At 53.6% G+C, this 22031-nt stretch overlaps 1 protein-coding gene across 1 annotated transcript in view; it reads left to right on the forward strand.

Moving 5' to 3' along the window:
* LOC142290783 (polyunsaturated fatty acid lipoxygenase ALOX15B-like) overlaps positions 1 to 22031 on the forward strand; it is a 50747-nt gene that overhangs the window by 21592 nt on the left and 7124 nt on the right. Inside the window, exons 8-12 of the mRNA XM_075334784.1 lie at positions 9242 to 9445; positions 10791 to 10877; positions 20046 to 20215; positions 20458 to 20579; positions 21205 to 21305. Coding sequence (XP_075190899.1) covers positions 9242 to 9445; positions 10791 to 10877; positions 20046 to 20215; positions 20458 to 20579; positions 21205 to 21305 — 684 coding nt within the window. The remainder of the gene's footprint in view (positions 1 to 9241; positions 9446 to 10790; positions 10878 to 20045; positions 20216 to 20457; positions 20580 to 21204; positions 21306 to 22031) is intronic.

The following is a 22031-nucleotide window of genomic DNA, read 5'->3' on the forward strand; positions in this document are numbered from 1 at the left end:
CTTCCTTTTCCCCATGTGGTGCCTGCCCCTTAGGTGGTTGTCCTAGTGACTGGGGAAGTACCATGCTTCGTGATGGCCACCCCCCCTAACTGTGGTTAGTGAATGTGAAAAACGCCAGCGATTAACCTCTCCTTACCCAGGATGGGTACTACATCTTAAAGGAGATGCAGTACCCTGTGGCAACTGAAGCCTCAGGGGCGTCACAGTAAACTATAAAGCTAACTATCCACTTGTACAGCTGCAATTCTCCCCTTCCCACTTACAACTGATCAGAGAGGTCAAAGTGAAGAGGGGATCAAGGTGATGGCCGGCAGCATACTCGACTTTTTCAAACAGGTGGTGTGCATGCATTCCACCCCATCTGGCGGGGGTGTGACACTTACTTGCACATTCGATGGCTCGTCCACCACCTGGTCAGTCATTAACATCATTCTCGGGCAACACTTCACAAACTATTTTCTGTGACTCAAACTTAAACTTCTTTATTCAGCATTCATTCTTCATAATAGACCTCTTCACAGTAAAACGTCTCAATCTTCATAACCAACACTTTCTCCACTGTTACCGTGCTGCTGCTGCTCAATGGACTAATCTTCTGTCCAGGTCTCGCCCTGGACACTATTCCTCCAGCAGCTGAGCCTGACATCTATGGTCCCCGTCTCTTGCAGCTGTGCCCATATGACACAATTGAAGGATTCCTCTGAGGCCTGGGAAAACCCTGATCCAGGGCTTGTGATCCCAGAACCTCCTATGCAGCACACTACTGCATCTTAACTAAACTGACTCCTCTGTCCTGTCTGCTTTACCAGCTGACTCCTTGCTCTGGCCACTGTGCGGTCTTCTAGAATACCACTGTATCAATACCTGATCTGCTGAACCTACACTTAGTATGCCTCTAACACATTATCTACCACTGCTTCCCCTCCTGCACACTTGTCCCTATGTTGCACTATACCTTATCTAAACATTTGTTATGGAGGTGTACCGCCCTGCTCGCAGCAGCCGAGCTGCTCTGATCCGGACCTTCTGTGGGTGGCTCGAGGGTCTCCAGACCCCGCGGGGGGGGCTCGGGGTCACTTCGACTGAAAAGGGGGTTATGGTGTATGGGATTTTGGAAAGTTTGTACGTGACGCCACCCACGGTGTGTGGTGGTATTGGACACCACCGCTGCAGTTACGGGGCACCTGGGGGAGATGTTGTGCAGCAAGTAAACCCCTCCGTGGGCAGGGATGGTGGCCCCGGGACCCGTTGGGGAGGCTTGCGATGCAGGGAGATGGGCGACCGCAGGGTGCTGATGTACTCACTATTAGAAACACACACAAGTCTCTGGTATACTAAGGTGATGGTGGTCTGTGCCCACAGCCGGCTGCGTTCGGGTTTCCCCACCCCGCTGGTGGTCTTTCTCCTTCACCTGTGTAAGATGGTGGACTGACTGCTTGCAACTTCAGGAGTACGCTCCCGGCTTGTGGTTGCCTAAGGAGTCCCTTGCCCGCAGACGCTGGCCCGTGGGATCTGAGCCGTGGTGGTGGCCTTTTATCCCCATCGGTGAGCTGTTGCCTTCAGTCGGGACTTTGGGTGGGACAGGACCTCTAGTCCTGGCCGCAATCAGTTAATTAGTTAGCCCCCAGTCGCTTCTGAACCTAGCTTCAGGGTCTGAGTACCCCCCCTTTGTGCTCCGGTTTCTGAGTCGGTTCCCCAGGTCGGTACCGGCGGGCCACTACCCTGTCCCGGTCCACCTCGGTTCCACAGAGCTGTCTTCCCGGCTCCTGCAGACAGAGGCCTCCGTCTGCCTCCTAGCCTCCTACCCTGGCACCTGTCAAATTGGGGTTTTTTGCCTCTGCTGGAGCTGCACACAGCTCCAGCCCACACTCCTCTCAAACTTGAACTTCAGACTAATCTAGACTAGACTGTTTACTTTTCCCGCCCCAGGCTGTCTAGACTCCTTGGTGGGAGTCTTCCAACCACCTGGTTCCACCCCCTGGTGTGTCTAGCAGGCCCTGGGGGTGGTGACTAGGTTACAATGTGCGGCTGTATGTTACCTGTGTGGGAAAGGTGTAATGCGGGGCCCTATCTGTGACTACCTGGCTGGCCAGGGCGTCACACTCCCCCCTTGGTTAAACAGACCGTCCGCCTTCCCGGCCGGGCTCTCATTAGGTACGCAGGTGTGCACTTGGTGGAACTGCAGGGGATGTTGTTGTACATGTCCACCAAGTCGGGCAGCTTCTCCGGCCACAAGGGGCAGGGTATTGAGGAGGTTAAGGACCAAATGGTTCATCTTTTCACACATCTCATTAGGTTGGGCATGGTAGGCCGTGGTCCGGATTTTCTTGCACCTGTACAGGTTGCAAAACTCCTGGAAAACCTCTGCCTCGAAGGCCGGGCCCTGGTACGTGATCACCTTCTCCGAGTAACCTTGCGGCCGGCAGAAGTACGCTTGGAAGGCCCTGGCTGCAGTGCGGCCTGTTAGATCTTTGACGGCGAACCACCACCATGAATCTGGAATAATGGTCGCCGATGGTCAGGGCGTATGTATACCTACTCTGGCTAGGCATGAGCTTGACATGATCCAAGGCGACCAGCTCCAGCGGCTGGCGGGTAACAATCAGCTGTAACGGGGCCTTCTGGCTGGTTTCATCCCGTCTTCTCGCGTACAGGGACCACATTCTCTGCACCAGGCCTCTACGGACTCTCGCATCCCACTCCAGTAGAAGCGCTCTCTCAGCAGCATCTCCAACTTCTTCCAGCCAAAGTGTCCGGCGCTGTCATGGTACGCCTTCAGGACCTTGGGCACACATGCCTGCGGCACCACCAGCTGGCGGACTTTCTGATGTGTCTTCGGCTTAATCAGTTCCCTGTATAGCTTTCCTTGTCACAGGTAAAGGCGGCCTTTCTCCTTCCACAGCCGCTGAGCTTCAGTAGGGGCTGTAGGTTCCAATCTAGAAGCGCCTTGGGCAATCGCCATCTTGACGAGCTGGACCGCGGGCTCTTGATCTTGGGCCTCCTGCCACCCTTGGCTGGGCATCAAGTCGAGGTTTGCTTGCTGCGTGCCAACATAGGGTTTTTCATCCCCTGGTTGATGGAACGCGGGCAGCTTGATCTCCTCCAGACTGTCTTCCTCCATCCCTTAATCTGGTAGGTGTGGCATCCGAGACAATGCATCCGCATTAGTGGTCTTCCTGCCAGCCCTGTAGTTAATGAAGTCATAGTTGGATAGCCGAGCCACCCATCGCTGCTCCAGGGCTCCCAGTTTGGCCGTGTCCAGGTGCGTCAAAGGGTTGTTGTCCATGTAAGCGGTGAACTTTGCCGATGCCAGGTAATGCTTAAACCTCTGTTATCGTCCAGACGAGTGCCAAGAACTCCAACTTGAAGGAGCTGTAGTTCTCAGGGTTCCTTTCCATGGGCTTAAGCTTCCAGCTGGCGTAGGCGATCACCTTCTCCCTGACATCTTGCATCTGGGATAGGACCGCACCCAAGCCCACATTGCTGGCGTTGGTGTAGAGAATGAACGGGAGTCCTTAGTCTGGATAAGCCAGGATATCTTCCCTTGCCAGGGCCAACTTCAGCTGCTGGAAGGACTGCTTGCGCTTCTCACCACAGACAAACGGGGGTCCGGGAGCTCTGCCATTCTTGGTCTGTCCCACGAAGAGTTCTTGCATGGGAGCAGCCATCTTTGTGTATCCCTTGATAAAGCAACGGTAGCCCACCAGGCCCAGGAACTGCCTCACCTTTTACCGTGGTAGGTTGCGGCCAACTCTGGATGGCGTTGGTTTTCTCAGGGTCCGAAGCCACGCCTTCCGCGCTCACCACATGCCCGAGGTACTGCACTTTGGGTTTCAGCTGGTGGCACTTAGAGGGCTTTAATTTCATCCCGTACTTGGAGAGGGCTGCAAACACTTCTGTGAGGTGCTCCAGATGGGCCTTGTAGCTCTTGGAATAGACTATCACATCATCCAGGTACAGCAGAACAGTCTCGAAGTTGAGATGCCCCAAGCAACACTCCATGAGCCTCTGGAAAGTTCCCGGGGCATTACACAGCCCAAACTGCATACTGTTGAACTTGCAGAGTCCCATCGGGGTAGCAAACGCAGTCTACTTGCGGTCGGCTACTGCAACCACCACTTGCAAATAGCCACTGGTGAGGTCAAGGGTAGAGAAATAATGTAGCAGCCTTCAGCGCAGCCAACAACTCTTCAATATGAGGGAGAGGGTATGCATCCTTATGCATTATTTGATTAATCTTCCGGTAATCCACACACATCCTCATGGTACCATCCTTCACCAGCACCAACGGAGCTGCCCAGGGACTACAACTATCACGGACGACCCCTGCCTCCATGTTCCTCAACATATCTTTGGTGCACTGATAGTGTGCTGGTGGGATCGGCCTGTACCTCTTTGATAGGTGGATGCATACCTGTGGGGATATGGTGTTGAACCTCCTTAATCCTTCCAAATCTAATGGGTGTTTACTGAATACCTGCCCATACTCTTGCACTACCCGATACACCCACTCTTTGATGTGTGGGTGTAGATTCGGTGTCAACATGCAGCTCCCGGCACCAGTCCTCTACTTGTCTGGGCGGGGTGTCACTATCTGACTGTGATGTGGAGGTTGCTACATGGATGGCATCTGCGTCTACAGAGAACTTGGCAATGGTGGCATAGCGGGGCAGAATAACCTATTCCCCTCCGCAGTTCATCTCTCACGGGCACTCTCCCCTTCTTGACATCAATCACACCCCTCTGGCTGCCATTACTGTGGGCCAATGTTCTGAAGGCAAAGGCTCCACCACTGCTGGGTCATCCTGTCCCTGGGGACCTACTGCTGCCTTGCACCAGATCATAATCTCGCTCCGTGGAGGCACCACTACGGGCGCCGCATCAATCACTCGCACACAACCGATCTCTCCACCTGTCATATTCACTTGCTGCTGCAGGAGGGCCCGGATTTCGCATTGCAGAGCCCTCTGCCAGCCCCCTCCCACAGTGGCAGACAACTGTTGCAACAGGCTCAACATCTCTCCCATGCAGTGCTCAATCACATTGGTCCCTAGGACCACTTTTGGGTTACGGTCACTGGATTCATTCTGCACCACAATCGTCCCCTGACGTTTCAGCTCTGTTCGCCCTACGGTCAAAGTCCCTTCCTTGAACTCCACTTGGGTCATAGGGAGTCCATTGGCCGCAATGATGCTTAAACTATCGTCCGGAGGGGCAAGTTCACTCAGACCAATACCGTTGGTACAACGTATAGGGCATAGTCGTTACCTGCGATTCAGTGTCAAGAAGGGCCATAGTCGGGATACCGTCCACCGCCAGGGAGATGATGGGGTGACCTCCAACTTACCGGTCCCGCCAATCAGCTGGGCCTTGAGGGTCTACTCCTGAGGATTGACCCTTGGCCTCAGGGGCTGCTCGTTTAACGGACACCATCTGGAGTAGTGCCCAGTCTTGTTACATTTGTAGCAGACAGGTGGCCCATACCGGGTGTTGTTCCTCCTCCGCTGCATCCAGGGGACATCCTCCGGGCTGTCGGCGAGCTGTATCTTCTCCGCTGGCTTGACTTTCATCGGGAGCTGCAGGGTGGCGAGGATCCTGGCGACGTAATCATTCAGGCGCTGGACTTGCGACAACAGATCTTCCGGAGCTCCGATGGCTGCGTTGGGGACCGGTAGGGCCAACAGGGGGGCTGTTATGGAGACGGGAGCGGTGTCAGCCGGCCAAGGTGACTGGTTGGGAGCACCAGCATCCGGCGCCTGGAGGGCTTTGATGGCCCGGTCTTTCAGAACCGCAAAGTTCAGGTCGGTGTGCTCCAGTGACCACAGCCGCAATTGTTTGCGATCTTCGGCGGACCCCAGCACCTGCAGGAACTGCTCTACTAGCATCTTGTTACTGTCAGTCTCACTGATGGGATCCACCCGCCTCAGCGTACGTAAGACCGTGTGTAGCCGCAAGGCGTAGTCTCGGACACTGTCCTGCGGCCGCTGACGACAATGGTAAAACTGCATCCGCAACTCCCGCTTCTGTGCGGGTTTCAAAAGCGATCTGGAGCTTGTCAAAAATGGCGGTCACCAAGGCCCGATCCGCGTCTGCCCAAGTCTCCTCCTCCTGCTCGGCGGCACCGGTCAGCTGCCCTAGGACTACCGCTGCACGCTGTTTGCCACTCATGGCGTACAAATCAAGTATTGTGCATATTTTCTTCCGGAACACTGGCAAGGCATCAGGCTTCCCATCGTACTGGGGTAGTCAGGCAGCGCCGGGCACGTAGGGCAAGGAGATTGGCATTACCTGGGTGACTGTTGGAACCGCGGCCTACCCCACTCCTGCGACCGGAGCGAGCGCCGCCACGTTCCCATCATCAGGCGCACCTGCAGGCACCACCGCTCCAGCGGCCGGCGCCACTCTGCAATCAGGGTTAGGCACGGACATCTTCCCGCTCCTCCCCTTGGTCTTTTCTTGGCACTCTGCTCTCTGGCCGGTAAGTTTCATTTTCCGACTTCCGGCTTTGCTTTTCGGCCATGTTCCCAGGGGGCGGGGCTTCAGCTTCGCTCCCTTTCTCGGGGAAGAAGACCCTGGGCAGCAATTTTCAAGCCAAAAGATGGCGGCAAGATGGCGTTTTCTGGAAATTTTTCAACGGATTGCCACTGACTTCAGTACAAGGCGCACTTCCACAAGGTAAGTATCCTGTTCGTGACGCCAGAAATCTAGGTGTACCGCCCCGCTTGCAGCAGCCGAGCTGCTCGGATCCGGACCTTCTGTGGGTGGCTCGAGGGTCTCAGGACCGGGGGATCTCGCGGTCACTTCGACTGAAAGGGGGTTATGGTGTATGGGATTTTGGAAAGTTTGTACGTGACGCCACCCATGGTGCGTGGTGTTATTGGACACAACCGCTGCAGTTATGGGGCACCCGGGGGAGATGTTGTGCAGCAAGTTGTTAACCCCGCCGTGGGCAGGGATGGTGGCCCCGGGACCTGTTGGGGAGACTGGCGATGCAGGGAGATGGGTGACCGCAGGGTGCTGATGTACTCACTACTAGAAACACACACGAGTCTCTGGTAAACCAAGGTGATGTGGGTCTGTGCCCGCAGCCGGCTGTGTTCGGGTTCCCCCACCCGGCTGGTGGTCTGTCTTTCTCCCGCACCTATGTTTGATGGTGGACTGCCTGTGCTTTCAACTTCAGGAGTCCGCTCCCGGCTTGTGGTTGCCTAAGGAGCCCTTTGCCCACAGACGCTGGCCCGTAGGATCTCTGAGCCGTGGTGCTGGCCTTTTATCCCCCTCGGTGGGCTGTTGCCTTCAGTCGGGACTTTGGGTGGGACAGGTTCTCTAGTCCTGGCCGCAATCAGTTAATTAGCTAGCCCCCAGTCACTTCTGGACCTAGCTTCAGGGTCTGAGTATCCCCCTTTGTGCTCCGTTTTCAGAGTCTGTTCCCTGGGTCGGTACCGGCGGGCCACTACCCTGTCCCGGTCAACCTCGGTTCCACCGAGCAGTCTTCCCGGCTCCTGCAGACAGAGGCCTCCCGCCTGGAAACACATATTATGCATCTTACATCATACATTACTCTGAAATGCACACCAGCAATAAGCTTATTAGCTGGAAGATCTCGCCAACTGCTGCGCTGCTCCCGCCCTGCTACATCGCCAGCAGCCGCACTAATGTACATTCAGCATTAAACACATTTACATCACAGCCCTGTAAAATAGGAGCAAATCAACCACTTCCTATACAAGCAATAATCTAAAAATTCTCCTACAATTGTCTCTTTAGCAGATGACCAGAAATGAAGACTATGTAACTGTGACGCCCCTGGACTATCCGATCATCACAGGGTGCCGGACAAGCTGCCCTCCCGTGCAGTATCCACCTCCCTCTTGGTTCTGGGTCCCTAACTAAATGGTGTTTACTCAAACAGCAAATAAAATCCTAGATACACCCTGCACCACACCCACTTAACACACCAGTGGACGGCTTGAGAGGAATAGTCGTCCACCTGGAGGGGAGCAGTGTAGTGAGAGGAGAGTGGAAGGAGAGTTTGGAAGTAGCCCTCAAGCTGAGAGCTCAGAAAGTAACTGTCTAGGTTGCAGACGGTGGTCTGGGTCTAGAGGAGTTGGACCCCCAGTCTCAGGGGATTGTGGCGAGGTGCTCGGACCTGTCGGAGGACAGCCGGCAGCCAAGCACTATCACCGGTCCGGGACCGAAGGCACGACTGGGTACACGGACCCAAGGTCGGGGAGTAGCTTCAGGCAACACGATAATTCACCTGATGAGAACGGAGCCTTTATGATCTGTTCCCACCCACTCGAGAATCAGGGCATTAGCGCAACGAGGGGGATAGGACTTTCCAAACCAAAGCGGTCCAAAAAATCCCATGTGTGAGCCCTGAGAGCAAGCTCCCATACTTAGCCATAGTAGGGAGCGGGGCCCGGCTAGTTCCACGCTACCGGGCCATCAAGTTGAAGTCAAACTAAGTGCCAGGAGGCAGGTCACGGATCACCAGGCAGCACCATTGGGGATGGGACCCGGACGAGCTCAGCGGCAGTGGTACCCAGAGACTTAGTTCATAAGCAGAAACTGACAACCGGGTAAACAGAGTATGAGCGACCCACGGCACCCCTCAGTTCCGGGGTAACCCTCCACAGGTAGAGGGATGCCCAACACCTTGCTGCCCCACTCCATCACCCTGGGTACTCACAGCGGCAGTACTCCCCAAATTACTGTACACCACGGGTGGTGTCACGAACTATACATCAACTCCCCTGGAAATGCCCCCTTTCATTTGAGAGGCCGCACGACCCCTGGGTCCGGAGACTCTTGAGCCACAGCTAACCCGGATCCGAGCAGCTCGGCTGCTTCCACGGGAGCGGCACATAACCTGGCCCGGCACTAACTGTTCATTACATGGAAGCTCTGCGGTGCCATGAAGAGTAAGGGACATCCTGAGGCCGCTAATGCTAGAAGCTAGTTCAATAGATATAAGATTATGGGTTTTTAGTTTTTGTCCAAATTGACTGGGTTGAGGATGTGACAACCCAAACCTAACCAGCTGGGAACGCTGTAGGATGCAGCGAGTGCTGCTCTGCAGCATAAATTAGGTAAATCTCAAAGCATCCAAAGCCATGTGGTGCACACTATCTGTGCTAGAAGCGTTGTGCGTGGCTGGTCTCCGTCACACTGGGGCAGTCTGACTGATTTTCCTCACACTTGGTTTTCAGGATGCGTTTTTTTTTGTTTTTTTTTCCGATAGTTGGGTCAGACTCCAGGAGAACAGACACCGATCTTCTTGCCCAGTGACAATGAGTGGGACTGGACCTTGGCCAAGATCTGGGTGCGCAATGCGGAGTTCACGGTCCATGAAATAGTCTATCATCTGCTCCACACCCATCTCTTTGCTGAAGTATTTAACATCGCCACTCACCGGCAGCTGCCCCGTAACCATCCAGTGTATAAGGTGAGTGGCAACTATCCATGGCTGAGTCTGGGCCACACTACATGTGTCGCGGGCGGGGAGGAGGGTGTCGGCACTGCGCTCACCCCTCTGCTCGGGTCCGGCGGCTGCTGCTCAGTGGTGGCTCGAGCGGTGTGCCGGATCCCGGGGGTTCTCGAGCGGCGCTCCTCGCCCGTGAGTGAAAAGGGGATTGGGTGTTGGGATATTGTCTATTGTCCGTGACGCCACCCACGGTTGTGGTGATTGCACCACCGCTGCTCTTTATGGGGATCCCGGGAGTGTTGGTGTGGAGCAGCAAGTTGTTGTGTCGCCCCTCCGTGGGTAGGGGTTGGTGATCTCGGGGCCCGGTGATGAGATGTGAGATGCAGGGCCTGGTGGGCGCAGGGACGCGGGGGCAGCGCGGTGCCTTGCGGCACTGTGGTACTCACTCAGCCTGAAACGATGACACAGTTTCTCGGTAAACCACACGGCTGGGAAGACTGTTCCCACGGACGGCTGCACTTGCTTCCCCAGTAGGTGATGGTGATGTCCCTTTTCCTGCACCTAATGTCTTTGATGGTTTCGATGGGTCCCCACCCTTCAAGCTGGACCGGAGGAGCTCTACTCTTTGCCCGCAGGCGCTGGCCCTTAGAAACTGGTGCCCTGGCGGTGTCTCTACTGTAATGGTTGAGCTGTTGCCTTCAATCGGGACTTGGTTGTTGGGGGATCTACGTCCCCTTCACTGACGGATTCGGCAAATTATGGCGACTCCTAGCCTTGCCGGGGTCCAAGAGGCCCCTGCCCTGGTGCTGACTGTCCTTTGCACGCTGCTCCAGACCGCCGGGTCACCACCCGTCCGCGGTCCTTCCAGGAACTTCCGAACAGTCACCCCTCCAGACAGTCACCGTCGTTGCTGACCTTGCTGACCCTGTCCTGCACACAGCTGGACTACTTCAGGCTTTCTTTCTGTCACCTTTCACCTTCCTTCAGCTTCTCTTACTCCTCCTTTACCACTCTACTTCACTACTTTGTTTACTCCTCCACTCCTCAACTGTTCTCTCTGGTTTTCCCGCCTCCAGGGCTGTGTACTCCTCGGTGGGCGGAGCCAACCGCCTGGCCCACCCCCTGGTGTGAACACCAGCTCCTGGAGGAAGGCAACAAGGATTTTGGTAGCTTTGATGTGCCTAACTGGGGTGTAGGGTGTGGTGGTGTGTGACCTGTGACCCCTGGCTTGCCCAGGGCGTCACACATGCAACTCAGTAGCAGAGTGACTTGATGGATCCATAGACCTGATTGGTTTTTCAGCCAATGGTGGGAATGTCTCCTCGATGGTTTTATTCTCTATTGTTAAATTTTTATTATTTTCCAGGTCGTTATCCCTCATGTACGCTATACTCTGGACATAAATACTCTCGCCAGACTTCAGCTGATTTCTCCTGGGGGAGTTTTTGATAAGGTGAGTCCCTCATAACCTGTGAAGATCATGGTGGGTAATGACAACCTGTTAGATGTAATTGAGGTAGGTTGTCTGCAGTTATGTCTTCTATAAAAGTGCAGGTGTTCATTGAATGGTAATGCCAAACATCCTTAGTGGTGTCTTCTCACAAAAGCTAAAACATTTGGTGTGACTACTGACCTCTTTATCTTGATGGCATCAGAGGGGGTGAGGGTCTGCCCCTACAGCTGACAGGACAATTAAGAGCTAATAAGGACAGCAGCCACTTGCACCTTTTTTAGTGGCTTTCTGTCCTGAGGACAGAGGCTCCTGGGTCTGAATCGTGGGGCATAACTATGGTGGGCTGAAGTGAGCTCCAGAATGGACTCTAGGAATTGCTGCTGCTCTGATGGCCACCATTGTGTATCTTTTACCTCCGAGCAGGCCAGCAGCTTTGATATCCTTCTTTGGGTTAGGCTTGAGTCTGATTTGTCCTTTTCCTTCAGTTTCATTTCCAGCTGCTTCTTGCCTATGACTCGCCCACCCCAGGGCTATGGGACACCCGGTGCCGGGCCGGACTAGTCCGGTGGTAGTCAGTGGTGGCTGGGCCCGGCTCCGTGGCCCTGGTGGGTGTCAGTTGAATATGTGGCTTGCTTGTTAATGGTTGTGTTCGTGACGCCACCTGTGGCATGCGGCTATTAAGCCGCCGCTGCTGTGTGAGGCCTCCGGGATGATGATATAGCAGCTATGGTAGTACTGCTCCCCACAGGTGGAGCAATGCCCGGGGCACAGTTGGTGCTTGTGAAAGTCTATGGTGCTGTGTGACTAACACGGTGCAGGGCCGACAGGCGAGGAAAGAACCAGGCACAAACAACAGTCTCTTTACCTTTTCCTCTTTACTTTGGAAACAGTCCAGTCCTGGGAGACCGTTACAGGTGGTGATGGGGATCCGGTCGGCCTGGAAGTACTTGGGGTGATCTTTCTGGCCAGCTGAGTATGAGGCCTACTCCTGTACCTTTCTTGGTGATGATAGGACCCTGCTTCTCTGAATCCAGCAATGGCCCTCTTCGCTGCTGGGACCAATAGCACGTCCCTTTCCTCTGTAGGTGGCTGCGCAGGCCCACTCCCTGGTGCTTCTCCGCTGGGGTCCACACCGGGCCCTGATGCTGCAGCTGTACCTTGGATGTGTCTGGGCCAGGGGCTTGCAGCTCCCCTGCCCTTCGGATTCGGCTACCAGGGACGGATTTTATACCCTGGCAACCACAGACTCCGATGTCCGAGTCTCTCTGCTGCCTCTCAGCTACTCCTGCTTCTCTGGGCCAAACTGCTCCAGCTCTAGGCCCCAGATTCACAGGACAGCTCACTCTGTGTCTGTTCACTTCTGCTGCTCCCTACAGACTAACTAACTCCTCCCCCAGGTCAGGCTTAAGGAAGCTCCCTGAAACTTCAGGTTCAGAGCTCCCCCTACTGGCCTGAGGGAGAAACTGCGGTGGATGTTAACTTACTGGCCAGTAGATTTCCCCATTACCTCCAGGCTCAGCATTAACCCTCAGGAGGGCAATGCCGTTGTGGCGACCAGGTCCTAGGGCGCCACACTCCCCCTTAGTTAAATTCAGTACTCCCGGACTGTAGAAACAAAACATAACATGTCATACATTTCATCCCAATATGGGAGGCACATTCTCTTTAACGTTACAATCTTAAACATTTCTATAAGAGTCCAGTGTGGCTCCCTGCCGGGTGTCCATTACACTGCTCCATGGGGGACCCGCCGCGATCAAACCCCCAACGTAGGCTCTGGGCGTGCGTCAGAGCATTGATGACCCCACTCTATGCACGCCGGACGGGTTTTTCTTCAGGGGTGTTTGAGCACACTGGTGCTAACTATGAACAATTTAGGTGTTGGCCACCCATAGTCCAGTGGCCCAATTGTCCATTTTTGCAATCAAAGAAAAAGAAAACATTTTGTGCACAACATGACAGACATTTTGCATAACTATTTACACTCTAATAAGTACTCTTTACTTTATACAGTAGACTCCCTATACCTTAGAGGGGGTTGTCCCCGAGTGCTGCGCTGGGACCTACGTAGCTCTGGTGTTTGCCCCTGACTACGTGGTGCGGCTTCTATCTCAGCACTACAGGTGGGCCTAACCCCAATAGGTAAGCGTGATGGTTGCCTTTGTGGTCCAGGAGTCGCCAAGGGTATGACAGGTTCACCACTGACAGGGGGTTGATCCTCCTGTTCCACTGCTGGCGTGTCATCTCGTGCTGGAGCGGACGATTCTTTAGGTGGATCCGGAACCTTTTCTGTTTCTGGCTCGACCAACTGCGGAAACGCCAAAACTGGTACCACTATGGCATTGTTGATTCGGGTCCAAGTTTTGGGGAACTTCCCAAGGATGGTTTGAATCATCTCCCCTTCTTTCTCTTGACTTTGGGGACTTCCTTGTACTCCTTCCATTTCTCTTTGGATTCGGCACCGTTCAGGGCACGCTTTCAGGCGGTCTCGGGAAATTGCTTGACAGGTCTTGCCTTCATCTTTGCTTATGAGGCATACCTTACTATTGTCAAAGTTGGAGGGGATAATGGTGTAGGGCTCGTTTTCCCACTGATCATCCAACTTATGCGTCTTCCGCTTCTTCTTGAGGACTTGTTCTCCAGGTGCTAAGGGAGTTGCTGGGGCTGTTTGATTGTAATGCTGTTCTTGTCTCGTTCTTGCTTGAGACAGGCTCCTTTCCACGCACTCCTGGACCTTACGGTACCGCTGCTGCCGTTCTGCATCCCAATCCTCTATTTCTTGAACCGCCTCAGGCGACACAGTCCCCATCTCAAAGTCTACAGGCAACTTGCCTGGTCTGGCTCGCATCAGGTAAGCGGGGCTGCAGTTGGTCGAATTCACTGGGATGTGGTTGTACAAGTCTACCAGATCTGGCAACTTTTCTGGCCATTGGTTCCTCTCTTCCAGCGGTAGGGTCTTCAGCATATCAATAACCACATGGTTCATTTTCTCGCACAGTCCATTGGTCTGGGGGTGGTACGGTGTGGTTCGAATTTTCTTACAACCGTACATGTTACAGAACTCTTGGAACACTTCAGCCTCGAATGCAGGACCCTGATCCGTCAGTACCCTTTCCGGATAGCCGTGCGGTCGACAAAAGGATGCCTGGAACGCTCTAGCTGCCGTCCTGGCTGTCTGGTCCTTCACAGGCACTACTACCAGGAAACGAGAGTAATGGTCCACAATGGTGAGGGCGTACACATAGCCTGACCGGCTTGGTGTTAACTTCACGTGGTCCAGGGCCACCAACTCCAGGGGCTGCTTCGTGACAATTGGCTGTAGGGGAGACCTTTGGCTGGCATCATCCTTCCGCCTCAAGTTACACGGGCCACAGTCTCGGCACCATTTCTCGATCATCTTTCTCATGTGCACCCAGTAGAACCGATCACGGAGTAAGGCCTCCAACTTCTTCCACCCGAAGTGCCCGGCGTTATCATGATACGCTGCTAGGACCATTGGAGCATCCCTCTGCGGAACCACTATCTGCCAGACAAGTTCATTTGTTCGATAGTTGACATATCTCTTGCAGAGCTTGCCCTGGTAGGTGAACAGTCGTCCCCTCTCCTTCCACAGCTGCTGGGCTTCCTCTGGAGCGTCTGGGCCAAGATGGGTCTCAGCTTGCGCTAGCTTCTCTTTGACCAATCGCACGGCCGGGTCACCATTCTGTGTTTCTTCCCAATTATGGTGGAGTAATGGATTGACCGAGACCTCGTGCTGGTTTAAGCGCTTCACTCCCACAGCATGCTCACACTGTGAAACACCCTGGTGATGGAAAGCCGGTAACTCTATCTCTTCGAGTTCATCCAGGTCTTCTCCAGACTCTGGTAAGTGAGGCATTCTGGACAGCGCATCAGCATTGTTATTCTTCTTGCCAGCCCGATACTTGATGGTAAAGTCAAAGTTAGACAGCCGGGCCATCCATCGCTGTTCCATCGCACCTAACTTGGCTGTTGCCAGGTGTGTCAACGGATTGTTGTCCGTGAAGATGGTAAACTTGGCCGATGCCAGATAGTGCTTGAAGCGTTCAGTCACTGCCCACACAATAGCGAGGAACTCCAGCTTGAAGGAACTGTAGTTTTCTGGATTCCTTTCCGTGGGCCGAAGCTTCCTACTGGCGTACGCTATTACCCTCTCTCTGCCTCCCTGTACCTGGGACAGAACTGCTCCCAGTCCCACGTTGCTGGCGTCTGTGTACAGTATAAACGGTTGGCTGTAGTCAGGGTAGGCCAGAATTTCTTCTCCCGTGAGAGCCCCTTTCAGCCGGACAAAGGATGTTTCCAGTTGGCTGCCCCATTCAAATGGAGGGCTCTGCTTCTTAGCCTGCTTCGGCTGGCCCACCAGGAGATCTTGAAGGGGCGCTGCTATCTTGGTGAACCCATCAATGAACCTTCGGTAGTAGCCCACCAGTCCAAGGAACTGCCGCACCTCCTTCACCGTGGTGGGTCTTGGCCAGTCCTTAATTACCGTGACTTTCTCCGGATCAGGTGCCACGCCTTCTGCGCTGACCACATGACCCAGGTACTGTACCTTTGGCTTCAAGAGGTGACATTTGGACGGCTTGATCTTCAGGCCATATTTCGACAAGGACTCAAACACTTCTGCTAAGTGCTTCAGGTGGTCCTCATAAGTCTTGGAGTAGACTATTACGTCATCCAGGTACAGCAGCACGGTTTCGAAGTTGTGGTGGCCCAAGCAGCACTCCATCAACCGTTGGAATGTCCCTGGGGCGTTGCAGAGCCCGAATGGCATACAATTGAACTCAGAGACCCATTGGTGTCGTGAATGCAGTCTTCTCCTTGTCCGCCTCTGCCACGGGAACCTGCCAATACCCACTGGTGAGATCCAAGGTGGAGAAATAGTTAGCTGACTTTAAGGCTGTTAGTGACTCCTCTATTCTGGGTAGTGGATAGGCATCTTTATGTGTAATGCGGTTAATTTGCCTGTAATCTACACACATTCTCATTGTACCATCTTTTTTCTTTACGAGCACTAGTGGAGCTGCCCAGGGGCTACAACTATCTCTGATAACCCCAGCCTCCTTCATTTCCCGTAACATTTCCTTGGCACACTGATACTGTGCGGGGGGTACAGGGCGGTATCTTTCTTTAATGGGATGATGATCACCCGTGGGGATTTGATGTTGAACCCCTTTCACCTGCCCAAAATCTAGGGGGTGTTTGCTGAAGACCCGCTCATACTCCTGTACCACCCGGTAAACCCCATGCTTTTGGTGTGAGGGGGTGGAGTCGGTGCCCACATGTAATTTTTGGCACCAGTCTTCCGGCTGCCCCTTGGAGCCATTGTCTTCCGCCTGGTCGGACGGGATCAAGGGTTCCACTGCTTTAATGGTATTGTTGCTGACAGTGTACAATTTTGCCACAGTGGCATACCGGGGCAATTTGGCCTCCTCCTCCCCACAATTCAGGACACGGACGGGCACTCTCCCCTTGCGGACGTCCGCTACCCCTCTGGCTATCAGGACTCCAGGCCTACTGTCTGAATACATTGGTTCTACCAAGGCATGGTAATCCTGACCCTTGAGGCCTATTGCTGCCCGACACCATATCAACATTTCACTTCTTGGGGGTATTACAATGGGGAGGGGGTCACTTACCCTCACACTGCCAATTTCTCCTCCGGCCAGCTCTACCTGCTGCCTCCTCATCAGGGCTCTGATCTCCCTCTGTAGGACACGCTGCTGCCCGGAGCTGGCAGTTTCAGACGCCTGTTGTAACAAAATTATCACTTCGGCAATACAATTTTCTATCACATTTGTACCAAGAGTTAGCAGTGGGTCAGATTCTTTGCGATCAATATCTACAATTATCATCCCCTGACATGGCAATTCCACCCGCCCCACTTTAATGGTTACTTCTTTGTACCCAATCTGAGGTAAAGGCTGACCATTACTGGCCACAATTGTTAAATCATCATCTGGGCCATGGTCAATGTCTGAATCGGCCCAATATCTTTTGTACAGTTTGTGGGGGATGGTTGTTACCTGGGACCCCGTATCCAGGAGGGCATTCAACGGGATCCCATCCAGCACAATAGGAAGGACCGGTCGTCCTCCCACATACTTGCTGCGGCTGGGGGTTGAGCCGGGCTTCCTTACACCTGGGGGTCGGCTCCTGGCCCCAGGCTCGGCCCATTTAAAGGACAGCGTCGTGCAATGTGGCCCGCCTGGTTGCAGTTGCGGCAGATCGGTTGTCCTGTTGAATCGTACCGGTCTGTGTCTCTGCCTCGGGTCGGCGGAATCCTTCTCTGTCGCATCCATGGGACGTCCTCTGGGCTGGAGGCCAACTCTATTTTCGCAGGCGAGGGGGTCATTTGTAGAGACTGCACGGTCTTGGCAAGGGCAGCCACAGTCTTGGTCAGCTCCTGGACCTGTTGTCTGAGCTCCGCAGTGGGATCCTTATCCAGGGACTGCGCCTCAGCCCCTGCAGTGGCTCGTGTTGCAGGCACCACCCCGGGGTACGTGATAGCAGGAGGCCGGAGGGGTACTGGGTCATTCGGCGTAGATTCTCTCAGTACCCTGATGGCCTGGTCCTTAAACTTGGCAAAGTCCAGAGCAGGGTTCTGCAGGACCAGGATACGCAGCTGGGTCCTGTGGGCATCTGACAGGAGCCCCTCTATGAACTGCTCAGTTAGGAGTTTGTCTTCTTCACGTACACTCTCTGGGTCCACCTGTTTAACTGCTTTCAGGGCCTCTTGCAGGTTTAGGGCATAGTCCCTTATGCTGTCTGTGGCCCGCTGCTTGCACCCAAAGAATCTCATCTTTATCTCTGCTGCGGTGCGAGTGTCAAACGTACTCTTTAGCTTGGCCAGTATCTGGGCTGCTGTCCCTTTATCTGTATCAGGCCATGACTTCGCTTCACGCTGGGCTGCGCCGGCTAGCTGTCCCATTAATATGCCCACCTTCTGGCTCTCAGTCAGCGGATACACCCGGAATAAGCTGTGCAGGCTTTCTCTGAAGTCACTCAAGGTATGGGACTCCCCGGAGTATTGCGGCAGCCATTCTGCTCCCGGTATGTATGGCATGGTGATCGGCATTACCGGCGCTACAGTGGGGGCCGGGGCGACGGCGACTGGGATTGCTTCTGCTGGTGCTGCGGCGTCTCGGGCTATGGCAGCCACCTGCCCTCCCTCTGAGTCGGACATCTTCCTCCCCCTTAGTGAACCTTACCAGGCTCCGTTCACTTTTCAAATTTTCTTCCGGGTCGCGCGGGGTTAACAGCGCTCTGCTCTGATGGCGCGCTCCCTTCGCGCTCTTTGTCAGGCACGCCCCCCTTCTTCCTGCGCTCGGCGAGGCTAATGGCGGCGGTGGTCTGCAGCCAGTACAGTCTTTTAAGCACAATTCCGGCAGGCGCACAGTACCCGGTGGGACCGGGCACGAAATCCTGTTCGTGACGCCAAAATTGACTCGCCCACCCCAGGGCTATGGGACACCCGGTGCCGGGCCGGACTAGTCCGGTGGTAGTCAGTGGTGGCTGGGCCCGGCTCCGTGGCCCTGGTGGGTGTCAGTTGAATATGTGGCTTGCTTGTTAATGGTTGCGTTCGTGACGCCACCTGTGGCATGCGGCTATTAAGCCGCCGCTGCTGTGTGAGGCCTCCGGGATGATGATATAGCAGCTATGGTAGTACTGCTCCCCACAGGTGGAGCAATGCCCGGGGCACAGTTGGTGCTTGTGAAAGTCTATGGTGCTGTGTGACTAACACGGTGCAGGGCCGACAGGCGAGGAAAGAACCAGGCACAAACAACAGTCTCTTTACCTTTTCCTCTTTACTTTGGAAACAGTCCAGTCCTGGGAGACCGTTACAGGTGGTGATGGGGATCCGGTCGGCCTGGAAGTACTTGGGGTGATCTTTCTGGCCAGCTGAGTATGAGGCCTACTCCTGTACCTTTCTTGGTGATGATAGGACCCTGCTTCTCTGAATCCAGCAATGGCCCTCTTCGCTGCTGGGACCAATAGCACGTCCCTTTCCTCTGTAGGTGGCTGCGCAGGCCCACTCCCTGGTGCTTCTCCGCTGGGGTCCACACCGGGCCCTGATGCTGCAGCTGTACCTTGGATGTGTCTGGGCCAGGGGCTTGCAGCTCCCCTGCCCTTCGGATTCGGCTACCAGGGACGGATTTTATACCCTGGCAACCACAGACTCCGATGTCCGAGTCTCTCTGCTGCCTCTCAGCTACTCCGGCTTCTCTGGGCCAAACTGCTCCAGCTCTAGGCCCCAGATTCACAGGACAGCTCACTCTGTGTCTGTTCACTTCTGCTGCTCCCTACAGACTAACTAACTCCTCCCCCAGGTCAGGCTTAAGGAAGCTCCCTGAAACTTCAGGTTCAGAGCTCCCCCTACTGGCCTGAGGGAGAAACTGCGGTGGATGTTAACTTACTGGCCAGTAGATTTCCCCATTACCTCCAGGCTCAGCATTAACCCTCAGGAGGGCAATGCCGTTGTGGCGACCAGGTCCTAGGGCGCCACACCTATCTGCCCATTGACTTTTCTTCAGTCTGTATGGGCCCGGACCCCTGAGAGGTGCTGCTCTAATAACCACCCCAGGCACATTCTGGATGGTAGGAGTAGTGTTGAGGGGCCCAGGCAGTTGTTGACTTATAGCAATGGGTTAATTTTGTTTTTAGGTGCAACTCATGAATGTTCAATGAAATGTAAAAGGTGGTGTATATCTGGGCCGAATCCCACAGGGGTCTAGGGCGTCTAATCTAGAGGAGCAAACTATGCAGGATTTGGTGAGACCAGTAAGCTCTTAGCCAATGTGACCGGTCAGTGTGGAGATTGGAAGTCTTTCTAGAAGATGGCTTTTTCACTTGAGCCTTGAACCCCAGAACAGTTGTCTAGACGCTCTATCGGTGGAGAACCTTATAGAAGCAGCTTTTGCACAAGGGTAGTAATGCAGTCTGGAAAGACTGGAGGAAGGATAAATTCTGATGCTCATGAAGCCACAAGGACCAGTGACAGAAGGGCTTGGATACACTTGTAACATCAGCCTGAAAACACTTGGGCCGTATATTCTGAATCCAGGGGACCATATAGCAGCATTGGTTGTATTTCCTTGGTACGTTAAAGCTACCGGTGGGATTATAGAAGCCTAATCTTTCTCTTCTCTGTAGTATACAGTTCTTGGCACAAAAGGCATTAATGTTTTACTGGAGAAGGCGATGCAGGAGGTGACGTACAGTGGCCTCTGCCTACCTGACGACATCGAGGCCCGTGGATTGGAGTCCATTCCCAATTACTACTACAGAGATGATGGGAGGATGGTCTGGGAGGCGATGGAGAGGTGACTTTTATACAGGACTCGCTCATTCCCATCCAGAGTGGACATAACTTGGTCTCTGGATTTCTGACTTGTTGGTGGTTATACCAGCCCTATGGTGTACGGGTGGGACCCTGGTGTGCCCATATCAGCACATAATGGTGCCATACAGATCTATACTAGAAATTGTGTTTATAATTCCTTGGATGGGCTGGCGATGACTCCAGTGTATGAGGCCGTGAACTAATCCTCCCTTCTCCTTCCAGATATGTATCTAGCATGGTGCGGTATTATTATAATGGGGATGAGTCTGTGCGGACAGATCCAGAACTGCAGGCCTGGGTGGCCGAGATCTACGAAAAGGGCTTTCTACAACGTGAATCCTCAGGTACGACTGTCGTAATGGCAGCTCCGTCCCAGAACAAAGCGGGGATAAGTAACGGATTCCACAACAGCATCCAGAGCTGCACTCATTATTCTGCCTTAAATGAAGTTACACGCTTTGCCATAATCTAACCCCCCCTGCAGAGGTGAGACTATAGACCGAGAACAGCCTGCAGCAGAATGGTGACTGCAGCTGTAGGTCTTTCCAGACTATAGGACTCAATGCTGAAGGTTATTTCAGTATTTGGAAGTCCAATGCTTCGTAATCGAGAGAATCCACATGGCTTCTCCTGATGACGCTTTGGGCTTCGAACACTGGCAAAAAAAAACAGAGCAATACATTTTGACTCCTTCATTGCTGGATCCTCTGGCACCGCAGAATTTACCCATTGGTCTCCAGGGTTCCATTACTTTGTACCCAGTTCTACTCCAGCCTTTTTTCTCGGCACTATTGAAGTGGATTTGTGACACAACAACCGAACCAGGTGAGCATTGATTCTCAGTGTTCCCGGTTGTCACCCCAATAAGACTCTTGAGCGTTCTCTCCAGTTTTATTCCAAGCTTTTCGTGTTGGCATATGATAAAACTGATAGAAATGATTCTCACCACATTTTCATCTCCTCCACCAGGAATCCCATCATCCCTGGAGACTGTGTCCTCACTGGTGAAATACCTGACCATGGTGATCTTCAGATGTTCTGCAGGGCACGCAGCTGTTAATCTTGGTCAGGTGGGTGGTATAAAATGAAGGATTGCTGCTAACTTTCCCCCGAAAGTCTCATTACTGTTGAGTAGAAGACCCTTCCCATGGGACTGGTCTGTGGTCCCTCTCTAAGACTCCATTGTTGACTGACTGCTCCTATATAATTAGACTATAGCAATAAAGGGTAACAGTATGCACCTTGCCCAAGGGGGAGATTGCCTGGTGTAAGGCACTGGTCACACATACAATCCGATTTACAGCCCACTTGTGATGGCCATTCTACTAGAGTAGGCAGCTAAAGCAAAACTGAAGAAATCTGAGGGAGCACTAGTTGGTATGCCTTCTAAGTATAGGGGTGTGTTCACACTGGTCATTACTAGTTTGGACGAGCGTACCAGGTACACTCCCAAGCATCCTGGTGCTTTAGATGGTCTAGTCAATAGTATCCAGGTACTTGGGCGCCATGCTCGATGTCCCGTCCCTCGTGTTTTGCTGCAGTGTTTTTTTTTTTTTGTTTTTTTTTTCAGCTACTAAATGTGGGGAATGCCTGTGAATTCCGGTAATGTCATAGCCATCTTGGCTACTGGCATTACTGTAATTGGTCAGCTATGTAGTGTAATCTAGTCTAGACGTGGTGATGCCATGCCCGGCACACTGTACCTGAAATGATGTAAGGACGAGAGTCTGCTGAGAACTGACGGGGTGTTATATATGGTGACAGGACCTGCTGGAGAAGGGACAGTGTTTATATAT

Source organism: Anomaloglossus baeobatrachus, chromosome 2, assembly GCF_048569485.1.
Source record: "Anomaloglossus baeobatrachus isolate aAnoBae1 chromosome 2, aAnoBae1.hap1, whole genome shotgun sequence".
Taxonomy (NCBI): Eukaryota; Metazoa; Chordata; class Amphibia; order Anura; family Aromobatidae; genus Anomaloglossus; species Anomaloglossus baeobatrachus.